This window comes from Dama dama, chromosome 30, assembly GCF_033118175.1.
Source record: "Dama dama isolate Ldn47 chromosome 30, ASM3311817v1, whole genome shotgun sequence".
NCBI lineage: Eukaryota > Metazoa > Chordata > Mammalia > Artiodactyla > Cervidae > Dama > Dama dama.
The window spans coordinates 36033319-36049986 of NC_083710.1; the positions used below are offsets into that span (position 1 = coordinate 36033319).

General features: G+C 45.3%; 1 protein-coding gene across 1 annotated transcript in view; it reads left to right on the forward strand.

Moving 5' to 3' along the window:
• USP12 (ubiquitin specific peptidase 12) overlaps positions 1 to 16668 on the forward strand; it is a 57114-nt gene that overhangs the window by 15978 nt on the left and 24468 nt on the right. The window contains exon 2 of the mRNA XM_061133694.1: positions 14600 to 14680. Within this exon, the coding sequence (XP_060989677.1) occupies positions 14600 to 14680 (81 nt within the window). The remainder of the gene's footprint in view (positions 1 to 14599; positions 14681 to 16668) is intronic.

Here is a 16668-nt window from a genome sequence, read left to right on the forward strand (position 1 = left end):
GGCTACAGTCCATTGGGTCGCAGAGAGTCAGACATGACTGAGTGACTTCAATTGGGTGTATGGAATTGCTGTAGGAAAGCTCTGTCTTTCTAAAGAAGTTTCTGACATTAAATTTTTATCTAAGAACAACTGTTTTAGAAACAGTTTTATACACATATGTAGCACAAGCTGGAGGAACCTTACCACTATAGGAATATCAGATGTATCAGCATTATAGAAATTAATCTTCCTCCATTAGATGTAAACTAAGGAAAGTTCTGTTGAATGTGTCTGGAGCTTAAATGTTATATTTTGATCTGTATGCTGAACTTCTTTACCAAAGAAATCATTAATCTGGGCAAAGTCCAGCAAAATGTTAATGGTAATAGTTAGGGAAGGAAAGTTATGACCAACCTAGATAGCATATTAAAAAGCGGAGACACTACTTTGCCAACAAAGGTCCATCTGGTCAAGGCTTTGGTTTTTCCAGTGGTCATGTATGGATGTGAGAGTTGGACTGTGAAGAAAGCTGAGTGCCGAAAAATTGATGCTTTTAAACTGTGGTGTTGGAGAAGACTCTTGAGAGTCCCTTGGACTGCAAGGAGATCCAACCAGTCCATCCTAAAGGAGATCTGTCCTGGGTGTTCGTTGGAAGGACTGATGCTGAAGCTGAAACTCCAATTCTTTCACCAGCTGATGTGAAGAACTGACTCGTTGGAAAAGACCCTGATGCTGGGAGGGATTGGGGGCAGGCGGAGAAAGGGACGACAGAGGATGCAATGGCAGGATGGCATCACCGACTCGATGGGCATGAGTTTGAGCAAACTCTGGGAGTTTGTGATGGACAGGGAGGCCTGGCGTGCTGCAATTCATGGGGTCGCAAAGAGTTGGACACTGAGCGATTGAACTAAACTGAATAGTTAGAGACGTGTAGTGTGTTCAGTTGGAGCAAACTGAAAAGAGTTAAAGGTGCAGTCATGCTTGGGAAGATAACCATTTAAGGTGTAGAATGTGAATACAAGGCTGCAGGGCCCGTTCTCATCTCACCTGGGGCCCTCTGGGACTGAAAGGTGTTGCTGACACCTGGCCCACACCGTCTCAGGCAGAGCAGGGCACCGTGGTCCTCCTGCAGGGTGAACATCGACCTCTGTTGTATCCTGGAGTTCCAGAATCAGTGTTTCTTTAAACTCAAGAGATGGAATGATGGCAAAACTAAAGAGGCAAACACTGCACAAACTGTGACAAATGGAGAGCTTCAAAATTGAAGATCGTCACAAAGTTCACAGATTAAACCAGCATGCGCTTGTCATCTAGCAGATCCACTGCCAGGTGAGGCTCTGATGAGAGCTGACCTCTGGCCAGGGCACCATCTGTAGCCTTGCAGAGGGCACAGGTTGTGGGGGCCTGGCTTTTGGCTGGCTGTCTGTGGGAGACAACCCTCAGCACTGAGAGGTCACCTCCAGTTCCTGGCCGTGGGACCTCTTGTCCGTGGGACCCCTCCTCCAGGTAGCCCTCCCCTGCACGTGGCCCCCGTCTGTCCTGGGACGGTCCTCTGAGCGCCTGGCAGCCTGTTCCTTCAGAGCCAGTGAGTCAGACAGCACGCCAGGGAGCAGTGCAGAGTCTTCTACCACCAAAGACTCGTCCCACGACCTTCGTCAGATTCTGTTGGTTAGAAGCAAGCTGCCGGCCCTTCCTGCTTTCGAGGGGAGCCCTTTAACTCTGTCCACCACAGTGATGCCATCCCAGCAGCTTGTCAGTGTGAAGTCAGCCTAACTGAGGCCTGTTTCTTCCCTTGCGTGGTAAACGTCCTACTTGTGATTATTTTCTGTGACGGGCCGCCTCTTTCTAAATGAATTTGTTATCTGAATCACTTCTTTGGCAGTTCATCATGTTTCCCATTCTGTTTTAACCAAGCGCAGTCCTCTTTCCTAAAGAAAAACAGACGTCTCTCGGGTCGAAGCTTCAGTCACGTGCCGCTGTGCACCATCTGCAGCCCAGAGCGTCTCTTGACCAGCCTATGTCTTCTTCCTTCCCACCTGCTGTACGCCTCCTGGGTTATTTTGAGGTGAATCCCAGGTACCATGTTATCACTGAAATCAACTTTTCCTGGTTCTCCTCTCTTACACTGTGGGTTCCCTGCAAATAGGGATCACCTAGTCCACATCTTGCTTTGTCCTGGTGGTGCCAAGTGGGTAGGCAGCTACACACACGTGTGCAAAGTCATTTCAGAATCCTTATTGCTTTCCACATGGACCTGTGATGGCGAAGCAGTCCTTTGATAACAAGACTCCGCAGTAACTCAGGCCTGCAGTGGGAGGATTCCTAGATGGAATCCTGCCTGAGTTCTAGCCGGAAGGAACCCTGTTCACACAAAGCTCATGTGTTCTGGGTGGGGGAGACGTGTCCTGGCCCCCTCCCCAGCGCACTCCTGGCTGTACTCGATGTATGGTTGTATCCTCCGTAGAGAGCAACAGATATCTTAGGATTTGTGTATTTCATAGACCTCAGTGTCTAAGTGTTTATGTAAAATGTTTGGAGGTGCAGCTGATACCGTAAAGTGTTACCTGTATTCAATTTATAAATTTTGTTACACTTAGAGATCTGAGATTAAAAAAAAAAAACCCACAAAACTGTGAATGTTTTCATTCATTTTATGACGCCACTTCATTCATCTTCAGGCTGCTCGTAGGTGCCTCTAGCAGGAGCGTTTTGTTCCTGATGTCTCTGTCACCCGGCCCAGCTGGTCAGCACGGCATCTCTCTCGTTTAAGTGCATTGCGTGTAAGTCTCTTTTTATGACGCTGGTGGATACTGTGGCTTGGGGTGGCATTCCTGTTCACAGACTATGGACCACTGTTTTTTGTCTGCTTGTTTGCTGATATCCCCATATAATATATCACTGATTGCTGACCTAGTCTCTCCTTTATAAAAGTGAGTTTTAAAAGAATATTTATTTTATTTATTTGGCTGCACTGGGTCTTAGTTATGTGGCATGTGGCATCTAGTTCTCAGACCAGGGATCGAACTCGGACTCCCTGCATTGGGAGCTCGGAGTCTTAGCCACTGGACCCCCAGGGCAGTTCCCTGTAAAGTGATTTTTAAAGCTTCTTTGTTATAACATTCATCACATTCTGTAATGAGCTCACATCTCTAGCATAATGAAGTTATGTTCAAGTTGTGTTCAAGTTCCTTACTTCTCTAGAGAAATTAGAATTACCATTTGTTAGGGTTGTTTCAGACTTCTTGGCTTATTGTTTGCTGTTCAGAATGAAGTAACTGTGAGAGTATTTTTGGTGGTAGGAGAGACTTTAGGGGACATGAATGGAGAGCAGGCCCCTATTCTCTGGGATCTGGGAGAGGGAGCACCATGTGTATGGGCAGGTGATGTGTGTGCCCACCTTGGACTCACATTTCCCTCCTCAGACTGAAGAGAGGAGACTGTTCCCCGCCTCTGTGTCAGTTTCAGAATATAGTGGAAGATGGTTCTAGACGGCAAACCAAATGTGATAAGGATATTTTTGAAGTTGAGTCACCTTTGGTCTGCACATTGCTTCTCTCCGTGTTCTATCCCGTGGGAATAGCATCACTATAGAGAGCGGTCCTTTAGTCCTTTTCTTTGGAGTTTGGTGACACAGTCGTAGTGTGACTAATAAGTTTTCAAATGTGTTCTAATTTATAAAAACTATTCTGAAGTAGATAATGGATCTATGAGTTTCTTTTACATTTCTGGATGTAATAAGAAAGCGTTGTTGGAAGTGACTGCAGGGAACAGCGGTCTGAGTGGAATAGCCTTTGCTGTGGTGTGCGAGTTTCCGCTGAGATTGGTTTAGCACCAAGGAGGACTCCTTTCGTGACTGTAGATGTTTATTAGCAGAGCTTGTTATAGGATTTAGATATATTAGTGTTGTGTGGAGAGCAGACTACTGGAAGTGATGCTTGGTTGATATAAAAACTCTTACTTCATACGAGATCTGCTATGAAAGACCCTGTGGCCAGTGTGAGCACACGCGCGTCTGCTTCTTCAGTGGCACCGTCTGTGGGAGTCACAGAAAGGTGTGTCTGTGCATGTGAGTGGCTGGCTCTTGGTGCTTCGTCTGTTAAACTGCAACAGAGCTAGAGGGTGAGCGGCATTACTGATGCCCCAGATCCTTTGAGGGATTCCTAGAGGACTGGAAAGTAGTGATGGGAAAGGAGAAAAGCAAAAAACAGACCAGCCAGCCGTGGTCCTCCCCAGAGAGCCCCTGTGGAAGCTTGAACTTGGACTCTGCCGTTCACAGTCGGCTGTGGCTGTGTCGCCGTCACCATGGTAATGGTGTCTAGCCTCTGGCTTGGGAGAGCCCGGTCAGGGAGCCTTCTTGCTTACTGATGACACAGTAGTCGGCACGTGGGGTCAGGCCAGAGACCTGGTCTTTGCAGAGAGTGGCTGACCTTCTGTCTGGGGGTGGGCGGCCTGGCCGTTAGGGCTGGGGAGGGAGCAGGGACCGGCATGTGATGGGCTGGGTCCCCGCAGACCTAGGGCCAGCCTGCGATGCAGCCACCCCCAGCCACGCGCTGTGGCTCTGTGGCTCCTTGCCCCTCCCAGCTCTTTCAGGACCAGTGGGGAGGAATCCCAACCAGAGACACAGGTGCTGGCTGGCTTTCTTTCACAAGTTGGATCTGCTAAGTGGGGGTTTCCAGACACTTAAGGGAAATCAGGGAGCGAGAAAGAGAACAGGAAACTTGAAAGATTCTCCTTTAAGTGACAGTAGTTAAATGTCCAAGGGCCCCATGTCTGTTCCTTAGGTTTTTTTTTTGTTGACTTTCCTGCACTGCCTTTGTCGCAGCGATGATTTTTGTTTGTTTGTTTTTTGGTAGTTACTTGTAAAGTTTTGTCGCCTTTGTAACTCACCTTTTCTTATGTCGAAGTTATTCAACGTCGAGTAACTGCTTTCGAGTCGAGCTCCCGGGCGGCATTGGCTGCCCTCTGAGCCGCTATCTATGGAGCTCCTGTGTTGTGAGTGAAGTGTGGTGGGTGAATTGTCACAGAAGCAGATGTGAGTGGTCCAGCCCCTGCCCAGGTAAACAGGTAGTAGGGATGGGGAGGAAGGAGAGACGTAGAAGGAGAGTTTCACGGCAGTAATTTACCTACTTTATGAGATTGGTGAATCTGGCTAGAGAGTTAAATATAGAATTACGAGATTCCCTAAAGCAGTCTTATACCCAGTAATTCGTAATAAAAACTAGGAGGTGGCATGGGGAAGGAGGTGTGTGCGCGCCAGCCTCTCATTTGCAGAGCAGGTTTAAAGCTGGTGACGAGACGTCTGTAATTTACAGCTGTGATAATAACCGCTGTAGAGCTGAGACCACGCTGTTAGCAGCCGGTGTCTCTGGGGAAAGGAACTGAAGGGAGGGGGCGGCCAACAACGCCTTAGTTTTCCTCTCTCCCCTCCGCACTCTGCATTGTTTCCAGTGTGTGAACTTGCAGTATTTATTAAATAAGGTGTTCCATGGGGCACACCAAAGGGATTTGGTGCTTGTTCTAGTATTTATTACAACTGTCCAGGGGCTGCTAACTTCAGACTTTCGGATAAAGAGCTATGGGCAGGTTTCTTTAACCTGCCCAGTAGCTTCCAAAACAAAGTACAAGTGAGGTAGTTCGCTGTCTTCTGTTGGAATTTTCCGTTGTGTTGTTCCGTTTGGTTGAAACCATCTCTTGAGTGACTGATGCTTCTGATAGCCTTGCAAAGGGAAGCTTCACTCTCGTTGTTTGCTTTCCAGCCCCATGAGCTTGGCAGAGTAGGTGTTTTCCTGTGTTAGGAGGTGCGGAGACCACACCGACTCAGTGACTTGTCCGGGAGGTGGTGCTGAATTTGGGCTCAGACTCTGGCCCTGATTCCCGGCCCCGCTGCGGCCCCCACACAGGATCTCTGTAGCATTCCCAAACTCAGGCTCCCACTCTGATTTCTCCCTGCATTTGGAACATTGTGTTCTAGTTGTATTTAAAATACGTAAGTGTGTGTTTATTTTGAAAGGTGAATTTTACTGAGGTTTTTCAGCAGTGCCACACATAACATTGGGTGTCACTCAACTTCTCGCTGTTGCGCATCTATCTGGACCACACTTGCTCTCTGCCCTGCTGTCCCCATCTTTTCTCAGACAGTGGTGCCTCCCGGAATTTTCCCATTGTCTTTATTTTGCTCTCTTGTAGCTAGCTCAATCAGAGCAGTGGAAAGTAGGTGTTGTTTGCTTCAAGGCTTAACTCATACTTTTGGGCTTGTGACACTATAAACAAGCAACGCTTGGCCTTATCCGATCCTCACGGTGAGGTTTTTTACCCAAGAAATTATGGATTTCAGTAGTGACTTGCTCTCCAGGAAAACGATGGTGGGGGAGGATGCGTGATTAACTCTTGTCTTGGGATCCCGGTGTGACAGCCTTGACCCTTGAGCACGAGGTCTTTTTCTTAAAATTGTGGTCAGATATATAAACAAAAAACCCCTGCCATTTCAGTAATCTCATGTATAGATTTTTGAGTAACATTAGTTACATTTGCCATGTCGTGCAGCTGTCACCACTGTCTCATTCTAGAATGTTTTCATCACCCCAGCCGGAGCTCCACGGCCGTGCAGTAGAACTCCCCATTCCTCCCTGTCTGCAGACTTTGCTTAATCTAAAGTTAATCTACTTTCTGTCTTCTGTGAATTTGCCCAGTGGAGGTGTTGCATGTAAATGGAATCCTACACTATTTGTCCTCTTCGGTCTGGCTTATTTCACTTAGCATAATGTTTTCAAAGTTCATGCATGTCGTGGCATGAATCAGTACTTCATTTCTTTTTATGGCTCAGTGATACTCCATTGTGTTAGTCCACGTTTTGTGTATCTGTTCCTCTCTTGATGGACATTTGGAGTTCTTTCTACCTTTTGCCTTTAATGACTAATGCTGCTATGAATGTTGACATTCCTGTTTTCAGACCTTTTGGATATATATCTAGGATTGAAATTGTTCAGCCATATTGGAATGCCGTATTACCTTTTTGGAGGAACCACTAAGTTTCTTCACATCCTCACCAATGCTTGTTGTTTTCCATTTCTCCCCCTTGATTCTGGCCAATGTGACGGGTGTGGAGTGGCACCTTGTGATTTTGATTTGCATTTCCCTAGTGAGTAGTGATCCTGAGCATCTTTAAATGTACTTGTTTGCCATTTGTATATCATCTTTGGAGAAATGTCAGTTCAAGTCACTTGCCTATTTTTTGGTTGGGTTGTTTTTTTTGTTCTTGAGTTGTAAGAGTGCTTTATTCCGGGTGTTTATCCCACTTGGTCATGGTTGGTAATCCTTTTAATATGTTGCTGAATTTGGTTCACTAGTGCTTTGTTGAGGTTTCTGCATCTATATTCATAAGGGATAGCGCCTGTAGTTTATAGTGTCTTAGTCTAGCTTCAGAGTCAGGGTGATGCTGGTTTCATAAAATGAGAAAGTATTCTCCCCTCAGTTTTTCTGAAGGGTTTTACAGCCTGTGGTTGTAAGCCTTCTGACATAGTTAATGCTGAGGATTTCTCAGCTGAGCAGTGGTGGTGGAGGGCCTGACCCCAGGAACTTCCCGCTGTGTCTCTGTGACGTCTTTCCACCCTGCAGGGTGTTTTGGACAGGACTCCACGCGGTGCCAGCTGCAGTCAGTTCCTGTCTGTGTCTAACAGAACTGTTTCGGTTTGATGATAATTTTAGTTTTTATTACCATTAGCCCCTGGAATCTGGAATATGAACCCTGTTGTTACAGTAACAGAATAATTCAGTCAGTCAATAATTTACATAGTTTTGATTTCACTTCAGCTTAATAATACGTTGTAGCTGGATGGTGATTTTCCTCGCAGGAGTGTGAGGGACTTTTCACATAGTTCACTTTACTGTAACACAGGATTTGGGGAAAACAGAGGGGTTCACGTTTTTGTAAGTGGGAAAACGTTGCTACATGTTTTCTGATTGAGCAGTTTGGTAGTTAGACCTAATATATGTGTACTTGAATATTGGAACAGAAGTCTCACAAATCACCATTTACTGTCTCGGTAGGGAGAGGCACTGTGATCTCTTCAGCTTCACTGAGAAGGGAGCGGTGGTTGTGATACTCTGCTGTCTGCTGAGGGGTATGACCTTGTTGGTTCTCAGACGCTTACTGAGGTTCATCTTTTCTGAAAGACTACTGCTTTGGGATGACTTTTAGGATGCCTGAAACTGAGGGTATGGAAATGGTTTGTTTTCTCATGAAAATGTTTATTGTCTCTGGTTTAGTGTCGGGGTACAGTGTCTGGTTTAGTGTTGGGGTACAACGTCTCTGGTTTAGTGTAGGGGTACAGTGTCTGGTTTAGTATCGGGGTACAGTGTCTGATTTAGTGTCAGGGTATAGTCCCTGGTTTAGTGTCGGGGCATGGCGTCTCTGGTTTAGTGTCGGGGTACAGTGTCTGGTTTAGTGTTGGGGCACGGTGTCTCTGGTTTAGTGTCGGGGTACAGCATCTCTGGTTTAGTGTCGGGGTACAGTGTCTGGTTTACTGTCGGGGCACGACGTGTCTCTGGTTTAGCGTCGGGGCACAACGTGTCTCTGGTTTAGCGTCGGGGCACGGCGTCTCTGGTTTAGTGTCGGGGTACAGTGTCTGGTTTACTGTCGGGGCACGACGTGTCTCTGGTTTAGCGTCTGGGCACAACGTGTCTCTGGTTTAGCGTCGGGGCACGGCGTCTCTGGTTTAGTGTCGGGGTACAGTGTCTGGTTTACTGTCGGGACACGACGTGTCTCTGGTTTAGCGTCTGGGCACAACGTGTCTCTGGTTTAGCATCGGGGCATGGCGTCTCTGGTTTAGTGTCGGGGCACGGCGTCTCTGGTTTAGTGTTGGGGTATGGCGTCTTCCAGGGGAACAGTCGTGGGCCCTCAGCCTTGTCTTCCTTCTCCGTCTTCTGGAGACGGAGCTTGGGAGACAGGAGCTTGCTTCTCACATCTCTCTGGATTCACCCTCTTCCTGCCGCACTCACTTCCTCCTTGCTGTGTCCACATCCTCCATTGCCTCTTCCTGTGCCTCCGGCACGTTCTAGGTTTGTAGGGTCACTTGCTTCTTTGATCTTCAGGAAGGCTTTCCTGCCTGTTTTGGCAGTTCTCCTTTAGCTCCCGACCTGATCTGACCCTTTTCAGTTTTAAACTGGGAATGATAAATGCTGGATTTCAAGGTAGGACTCGAAACACAGCAGTGGGGGAAATGTGTTTTCTCATATTTGTATTAAATACAGGCTATCTAGTGTAAAGAACCGTAAGCTGTCTAATGGAAAGAAGGAAGTGCCGGCCCTCCTTATCTGTGGGTTCCGCCTCCCAGGATCGAAAACCTTTGTGAACAAAGTCCTAGAAAGTTCATAAAAGCAAAACTTGAGTGTGCCGTGTGCTGGAAGCTATTTACATGGCATTTACAGCACACTAGGTGTTACATGTTGTCGAGAGATGACTCATGGGTCATATGCAAGAACTGCATCATTTCACATGAGGGGTTTGAGCATCCTTGGGTTTTGGAATCTGTGGAGGTCCTGGAACCAGTTACCCACAGATATGGATGGACGAATGTGTTCTTGATAAGTCCATTTTCTAGATGGAGGTGTTCATCTTTTACGTTTTCATCACTTTTTATTTCTTGCTAAAATATATAAAAAGTTTGCTATTTTCTTAAACAGTGTATACTGAACATAATTAGCTTTTCCAAGTTCATCTTCACACATAACCATTTTTTAATCATAGTCAAGCTTTAGATGGTAGAAGAGATGGCCTTAATTTACTTCCTTGAAAACATTTCTGGGTGTCACTTTGCTTTTGTGTAATTGTTTGTTTCTCATAATGGCAGAATGCAGGGCAGTGAGATGTGTTTTCCATGGTTGACTGTGTAAACATTGTTCTTCAGAAGAGCCCTCTCTGAACTGGTTTTCTTTTTTCCTGTTTGCAGGTGTGTCCTCAAAACATAGTATCTTTATTAGTAAACAGAAGGGATCCTTCTAGTTTCTACTTCCTCTTCTTTCACAAGGGTGGGTGGTTAATTTTCGGTGAGACTCTCAGTTTTCTAAGAATTAGACTAGGCCTGGGTGGTGGTGTTAAGTTGCTCAGTCATGTCTGACTCTTCATGACCCCATGGATGGCAGCACGCCAGGCTTCCCTGTCCATCACCAACTCCCGGAGCTTGCTCAGACACATGTCCATTGAGTCAGTGATGCCATCCAACCATCTCATCCCCTGTCGTCTCCTTCTCCTTCTGCCCTCAGTCGTTCCCAGCATCCAGGGTCTTTTCCAGTGAGTTGGCTCTTCAATATCAGGTGGCCATAGTATCAAAGCTTTTTTTTTTAAACTGTCTTCATAATTACCATTGAGTTTTTTACTTTTAATTATAATTTTCAGATTTGGAAGTTTTATTTGATTCTTTAAAAACAAATCAGCTTAGGCTTTAAATTCTCACGTTTGATCTTATAATCAGGCTTTTGCTGTTTCTTTGTATATACCAACCATTTGCTTTATGTCATGTCTGAAATATTTCTGATATTTAACATCTTGAGTCTAATTCTTCTGTCTGTGTTTTCACTGGTTTTTATACGTGGTGCTTTGTTTTTCTGTTTTTGTGTGTATGTGTAATTTTTGACGGTGAACTCAATCTCTTGGGAGTTGTACTTGCAGGAACTCCTTGTGGGTAGCTTGAATTTGTCTTCTGGAGTGAGTCAGTATTTCACTGGTTGCTGGTTGTGGGCACCATCCGCTCAGGACCTCGTTGAATTACATTTCCTGCCTGATTGTGTTTGTGTGTGTGAATTCGGGTCACAGGCTTTGATGGGGGCGAGCTTGTAGTTATGACTGTTGGGAAGATACTGGTCGTCTCTAATGCCCCCAGGCCAAGGACAAGTCCGGCAGGTTCCTTTGCCATCTCCTCTTGTGGTGCAGGGTTATTTCTTGTTTCGCCTTTGCTGAAGACACAGCCCTCTTGGCTCCCTTGCGGTGCGGGGGTCTCCTGCTGCTCCCTGTCTTGAGCAGGCCCTGAACCTCAGCCCTGGTCCCCGTGCCCCATTTGATCTGGCCATCAGTGTATGGTGCTCGGGTCGCTGGTGTCAGCAGGTGCCTCCTTGTGAAATCCGTCTTTGGCATTTGCTCATCTCTCAGGTTCTCCCATCACTTGATTTTTGGTTTCTGCAGATTTCTTATTTTCTTACCAGCTCACTAAATTACTGTTTTTTGTTTTTTTTTAATTAAAAAGTTCATCCACTTTTTGGTGGTTTTCATCAGGAGGGTCATGAATATCTAATCACTTCTTGATGAATTTGTAGCAATAGGTTCTGAGTCTAAGATAATTTTACGTGGTGACAGAAGAATCAGAAAGAATATCTTCTTCCTTCAGTGTGTTGTGTTCTCAGACAAAACAGATGACATTCTTGATCCCCAGGAAAGTTTTAGAGCAGAGATTCCTGAGAGTGCCAACATTTCTTCCCTTTGTCCCAGTGAAGAATCGTTATTTCACGCAACATTGTTAATTGCAGTAGGAAAATATTTCTAAAGTGTGGGGATGGAAGACTGTTCAGAGCCATCACTGTTGGATGTTGACAGGTTCTAGGCTCAATTTAAATCCTGGGCTGCTGGATGGACTATTATTTGACATGATAGGGTTTGGCAACCTTCAACAGAATCTTAGAATCTTCAGGGGATGGTGTTTGAGAACTCTTGTAAATGTACTAAAAAAACTTGTATAGCGAATTTTCAACTTGGTGGGATTTTTTTCTTTTCTTTCTTTCTTTCTTTTTTTTTTTTTTACCACTTAATGTCTAACTACAGTGTTGAAAACACTTCTAAATTAAAAAACAACAAACAACTGCTCATCAGCAACTGGATTGCTTTGTCTACACTCTGCCTTTGTAGTTAGCGTTTGGCTAGAGGCAGGAATGTGCGCTGGTTGTTTCTGCAAGAGAGTCTTGAATTCCTGCCATGAGACTATCCTCCCGCACGTTCACAGAATCAGCACCGCAGTGTCATCGCGTTGCACTAAGGTATAGTTTACTGCGCTGTACCTTAACTTAGCACTCACGTCCATAAGTTCTGCGCGCTCTGTACTTTCCATTGCAGTCTGCTGCCCTTACTCCATCTGTAACCATCTATGGTGCTTATCATGTGCTAGTTGACTTGGAGTTCCCTAGAGTCTTGTGTTAATCTAGTAATGTCCTCAGAAGTGTGGATAAAAGTGATTAGACATGATAGAATGTTGAGTTAGAAGAGACTTTAGAAATTATCTGACCTTTAGCTGTGAAAACCAAAGTTGGTGTAAGGGCTTCCTTGAATATCCAACAGATGAGCTTAGAGCTGGGGTTTGGAAAATTGCTGCAGAAATCTACCCTGGATATTCATTGAAAGGACTGATGCTGAAGCTGAAGCTCCAACACTTTGGCCACCTGATGCAAAGAGCTGACTCATTGCAAAAGACCGTGATGTTGGAAAAGATTGAGGGCGGGAGGAGAAGTGGGGGACAGAGGGTGAGATGGTTGGAAGGCATCACCGATGCAATGGACATGAATTTGAGCAAGCTCTGGGAGATAGGGAAGAACAGGGAAGCCTGGCATGCTGGGTTCTCGATTCACCCTGAGGGCCAGAAATGCTTTCCCTGGGTGTGCCTGCTGGCTTTTACTGTTCCAAGTAGATATCCTTTGATAATAGCACCTTTTCTAGCTTTTGTTTGTGTAGGGGGGAAAGAGGTTATACTTGTTTGAATGACACCAGTATCAGTTTGAATTCTTAGTGATGGTTTTCAGCACATGCGAGGAAATTCCATGACAAGACACTTGAGCTGGCAGTGTGGACAGGGGGCTGGTAGGCTCCCCACAAAGGGCTCTGGTTCAGTGGATCTTGAAGTTGTTGTCATAACTGAATTTCGTGTTATTATTAAACAGTTTGTGGAATGCCAAATTTATAAGTAAATAGTATCTGTGAGCTAGGGATTGTATCAGGGTCTTATATAAAGCTGAATAGTATGTCTTAAATTAAACAAGTAAACATGTATAAATAATAAATACAGGTGCTGGGTGGCTGGAGTGTATTCAGGCACATGTCTTGTTTTGGTTGAGCTTGACCGCCAGCCCACCCAGTCCCTTCCGTCAGGCCTTATTTTCAGGCCTGGCATGTCAGGAAGCCAAGAAGGTGCTGTCTGACAAAGGGCTGGGCTTCCAGGCTCAGGAGACAGCAGGGGCGCGCTGGGCCGCAGGTGGTGCTGAGCGTGGCGGTCCCTTGGGAGGCGCCGTGTGCGTGTCGTCCTGTCCGCAGCTACGTACACAAGGCGGTGTTCGGCTGTTTTGTGAGTAGGGTCAGTTGTGTTCATCTGGTCCTGTGTTTTCTGTGGAAGTTTGAAGTTAACAGCTGCTCTGTCTCCAGAATCGCCCTTACTTCCCTTTCAGACTGCATCTTGAGTCCATTTGCTGGTACACGCCGGTGCCTGGGGCCTTTGTCACCCCCACCCCCCCACCTCCATCCCTTTTCCTTCGGGGCCTTAGATGCACAGACGTGAGTAGATCGTATTGCTGAGACCGTGGCACACGGTTACTCTCTGAGCAAGGCCCTTCTTTTGTTGGGTGTCGTCTCACTTTCCCCTCTTGCCTTTCCCCCCCTTCACCTCTGCATCCTGGTCCTCTTCCGGCCCCACTCAGGTGCGTGTCGTGTACACTCTCCCAGCCCCCTGCCGTGTGCTAATTTGTATATATGTGGTGGTAGTTGTGTTGATCTCCTTTTTTCTTTGTGTATTTAATATTATGTATTTGAGAAATACCCGTGTGTTTGAATGAACTCTGCTTCATTTATTCTGACTGCTGCATGGTACGCTGTCATTTTATAGACCATCTGTTAGTAGATTGCAGTCAGCTGTGCTGTCATCGGTGAGATTTCAGGAAGCATTCTTAGAGTTTTTTCCATGTTGTTATTTATTTATTTTTGGCTGTGTGGTGTCGGCCTTTGTTGCTGTGCGGGCCTTTTCTCGGGGGCTGTCCTCTAGTTTCTCGCTGCAGTGGCTTCTCCTGTCGTGGAGCACAGGCTCTAGGCGCACGGGCTTCCGTAGTGGCAGCATCTGGGCTCAGGAGTTGCGGCCCACGGGCTTAGTTGCTCCGAGGCACGGGGGATCTTCCTGGACCAGAGATCGAACCCGTGTCTCCTGCGTTGGCAGGTGGATTCCTTACCACTGAGCCACCAGGGAAGCCCTCAGCAAACATTCTTGTCCCCTTTGTTCTGCGTGAGAAATTTTCATGCATACACTGCTGAAGAAGTATTAGGTTGCCAAAGGTATGCCTAACTTCAGGATGTCTCTGAGATCACACATCTGTGAGACCACAGATACAGCAGGGGCTGTCATCCATCACATAAGAATCATGTAGGAAAAGGAGCAGGATTCGTAGAATTCCTTGATCCAACTGTTCCTGCAAACTGGTTTTTTTTTTTAGTCATATTATTAAAAGTCTTTCTTCTTCATTGTCACCCTTTATTTTCTTTCCATAATGTTAGGTAGTTACAGGAAACAAAATCATTTTAAGGATCTCTCTGTAGTGTATATATAACTGTGACAGTATTGGGAAAATACCCTAAATACTGAGATTTCTCCTTTTCATCCCATAGGGCGCCAATGCCTCGGCATTAGAGAAAGAGATTGGTCCAGAACAGTTTCCGGTCAACGAGCACTATTTCGGATTAGTCAATGTAAGTATCTGTTAATACGTAAGTAGCCGATAGAATTGTGCTTGGAAGTAGTCTTAAGGATGATGAATGCAGTTCATAATTTATTAAAGGAAAATTGTTCATTCGTATCAGCAGATTTAATGCCAAGAAACTCGACTTGGAATTTCAGAATTCTCTCTAATGGAAGAGAGAGGGGCACTGCCTGAAGCCTTAAGAGTCTTTAGAACAGTTTCTAATTTATCAGACTGATTTTTTTTTTTTTTCCTATTTTGTGTCAGAATTTTCTCATAACCAAAATCTCATATGGCCTACACCAAATGATCTGATTCTTTGAGAATTATTTACATGTCTAAATATAAGTGGTCCACATGTACAGATAGAAATAAATATAGTTTTGTAAATGCCTCTGTGTGTCTGTGGAGTCTAAAGAGCTCTCTTTAGAATTTTGAACTCTCCCGAATCATCAGAGAACACCACAGATCTTTACATGTTTGTGATGGTGGTTTATGCTGTTGTACTGTCCTGCTGGGTGGGTCTGTGGCATTTTAAATATATATATAGGTGATAATACAGGTACAAAAGTAAGTTTTATTAAACTTGGTTCTAGCACGTCGTTATGTACACATGGAGTTCTTGTGCGACTTGAGGAGGGCAGATGAGGTGGTGTGTGGGGTCACCTTGCTGGGGGACCCTTCTTTGTCTGTGCTGGACGCAGAATCAGTAGTGCCCACCCTCCTCTGTATTCCCCTCCCTGGAGGACACCACTCATCAATCCTCTGCTCTTTTTTCTGGAATGTGTCCTTAGAGAGTAAATAAGGTGCTTATATTTCTATTAATATATATACACATATGTACACATGTATGTATACTGACTTGCTGTTTTGGCAGAAACAAAAGCAGGAACTTTGCTGTCTTTCCCCACCATCCCTGCCCAACTTCACTTTCCCTGGTTCTCCCAGTATGAAATTAATCTTGGCCTTAGTTGTTGCTTATTCTTAACCAAAGTCTTCAAGAGAACCAAAGAAAGCCACGAAGACCTCCTGTCAGTTTCCACGGAGCCGTGCCCAGCAGGTCCCCTCTGCTGTCCTGGTGCCTGGCAGCATCTCTTCTGTCACCCTGCACTTGTCTCCTTCCCTCCATCCCGACCCCTTCCCGGTGGTTTCCTCCTTGCTTTGCAAAACACGGCCTGGAGTCGCTTGTTAAGGAAGTATGCACAGATATAAACTCTGAGGTCGTGTGTACTGAAGACAGGTTTGGTTATCTGTCTCTAAGTGTCAGTTGGACGTCCATCCTAGGGCATTCCCGTCCTTCAGAGTCTTTGGGGCTTGCTCTGGTACTTTCTGACTTCTCTTGATGCTGAGAGGGCACTTGCCATTCTGGCTCTTTCTCTCTTATGTACGTGCCTTCTTTTCCCCTTTAGAAGGTGTTTGGGAGTCCTGAAGGGTGTTCTCTGTCCCCAGTATTCTGAAATCTCATCCTGTCTCTTGATGGGAACCCTGTTGTTGTGTTGTTTACCGACCCATTCAGACTAGTGATGTGTGTACCTCAGGACTAAGCCATTTCTGATACTATTATTGGGATAGTTTTCTTCCTATTACTGTAATGTCTCTGTTTTATCTTTTTTTTTTTTTTTTATGGTTAATTGCATATTGAAACAGACTGATTCCTTATTTTTATTTTTTCTCCCTTTTTTGATTGTCTCCCTTAGTCTACATTTTAGACTGTATCTTCAAACTTTTTTGTTTACTCTTTGCATTTTTCATTTTTTAGAGAGTTACCTTGTTTTTTTAAACCTTGTTTCATGGAGGCAATATCTTTTGCTCCTTTTCTTATGATATTATTCAAAGATTTTGTTGTTGCCAAGGTTTTCTTGCACTCACTGGATTGTTTCTGAGACCTTTGAGTTTACTCCCCTCCCTCCTCTTTTTTAGTATCTTTACTATTGTGAGGTTTCCTCAAATTTTATTCATCTAAAAGAGTGAAATTTTCTGTAAGTTTGCTGCTGTCTC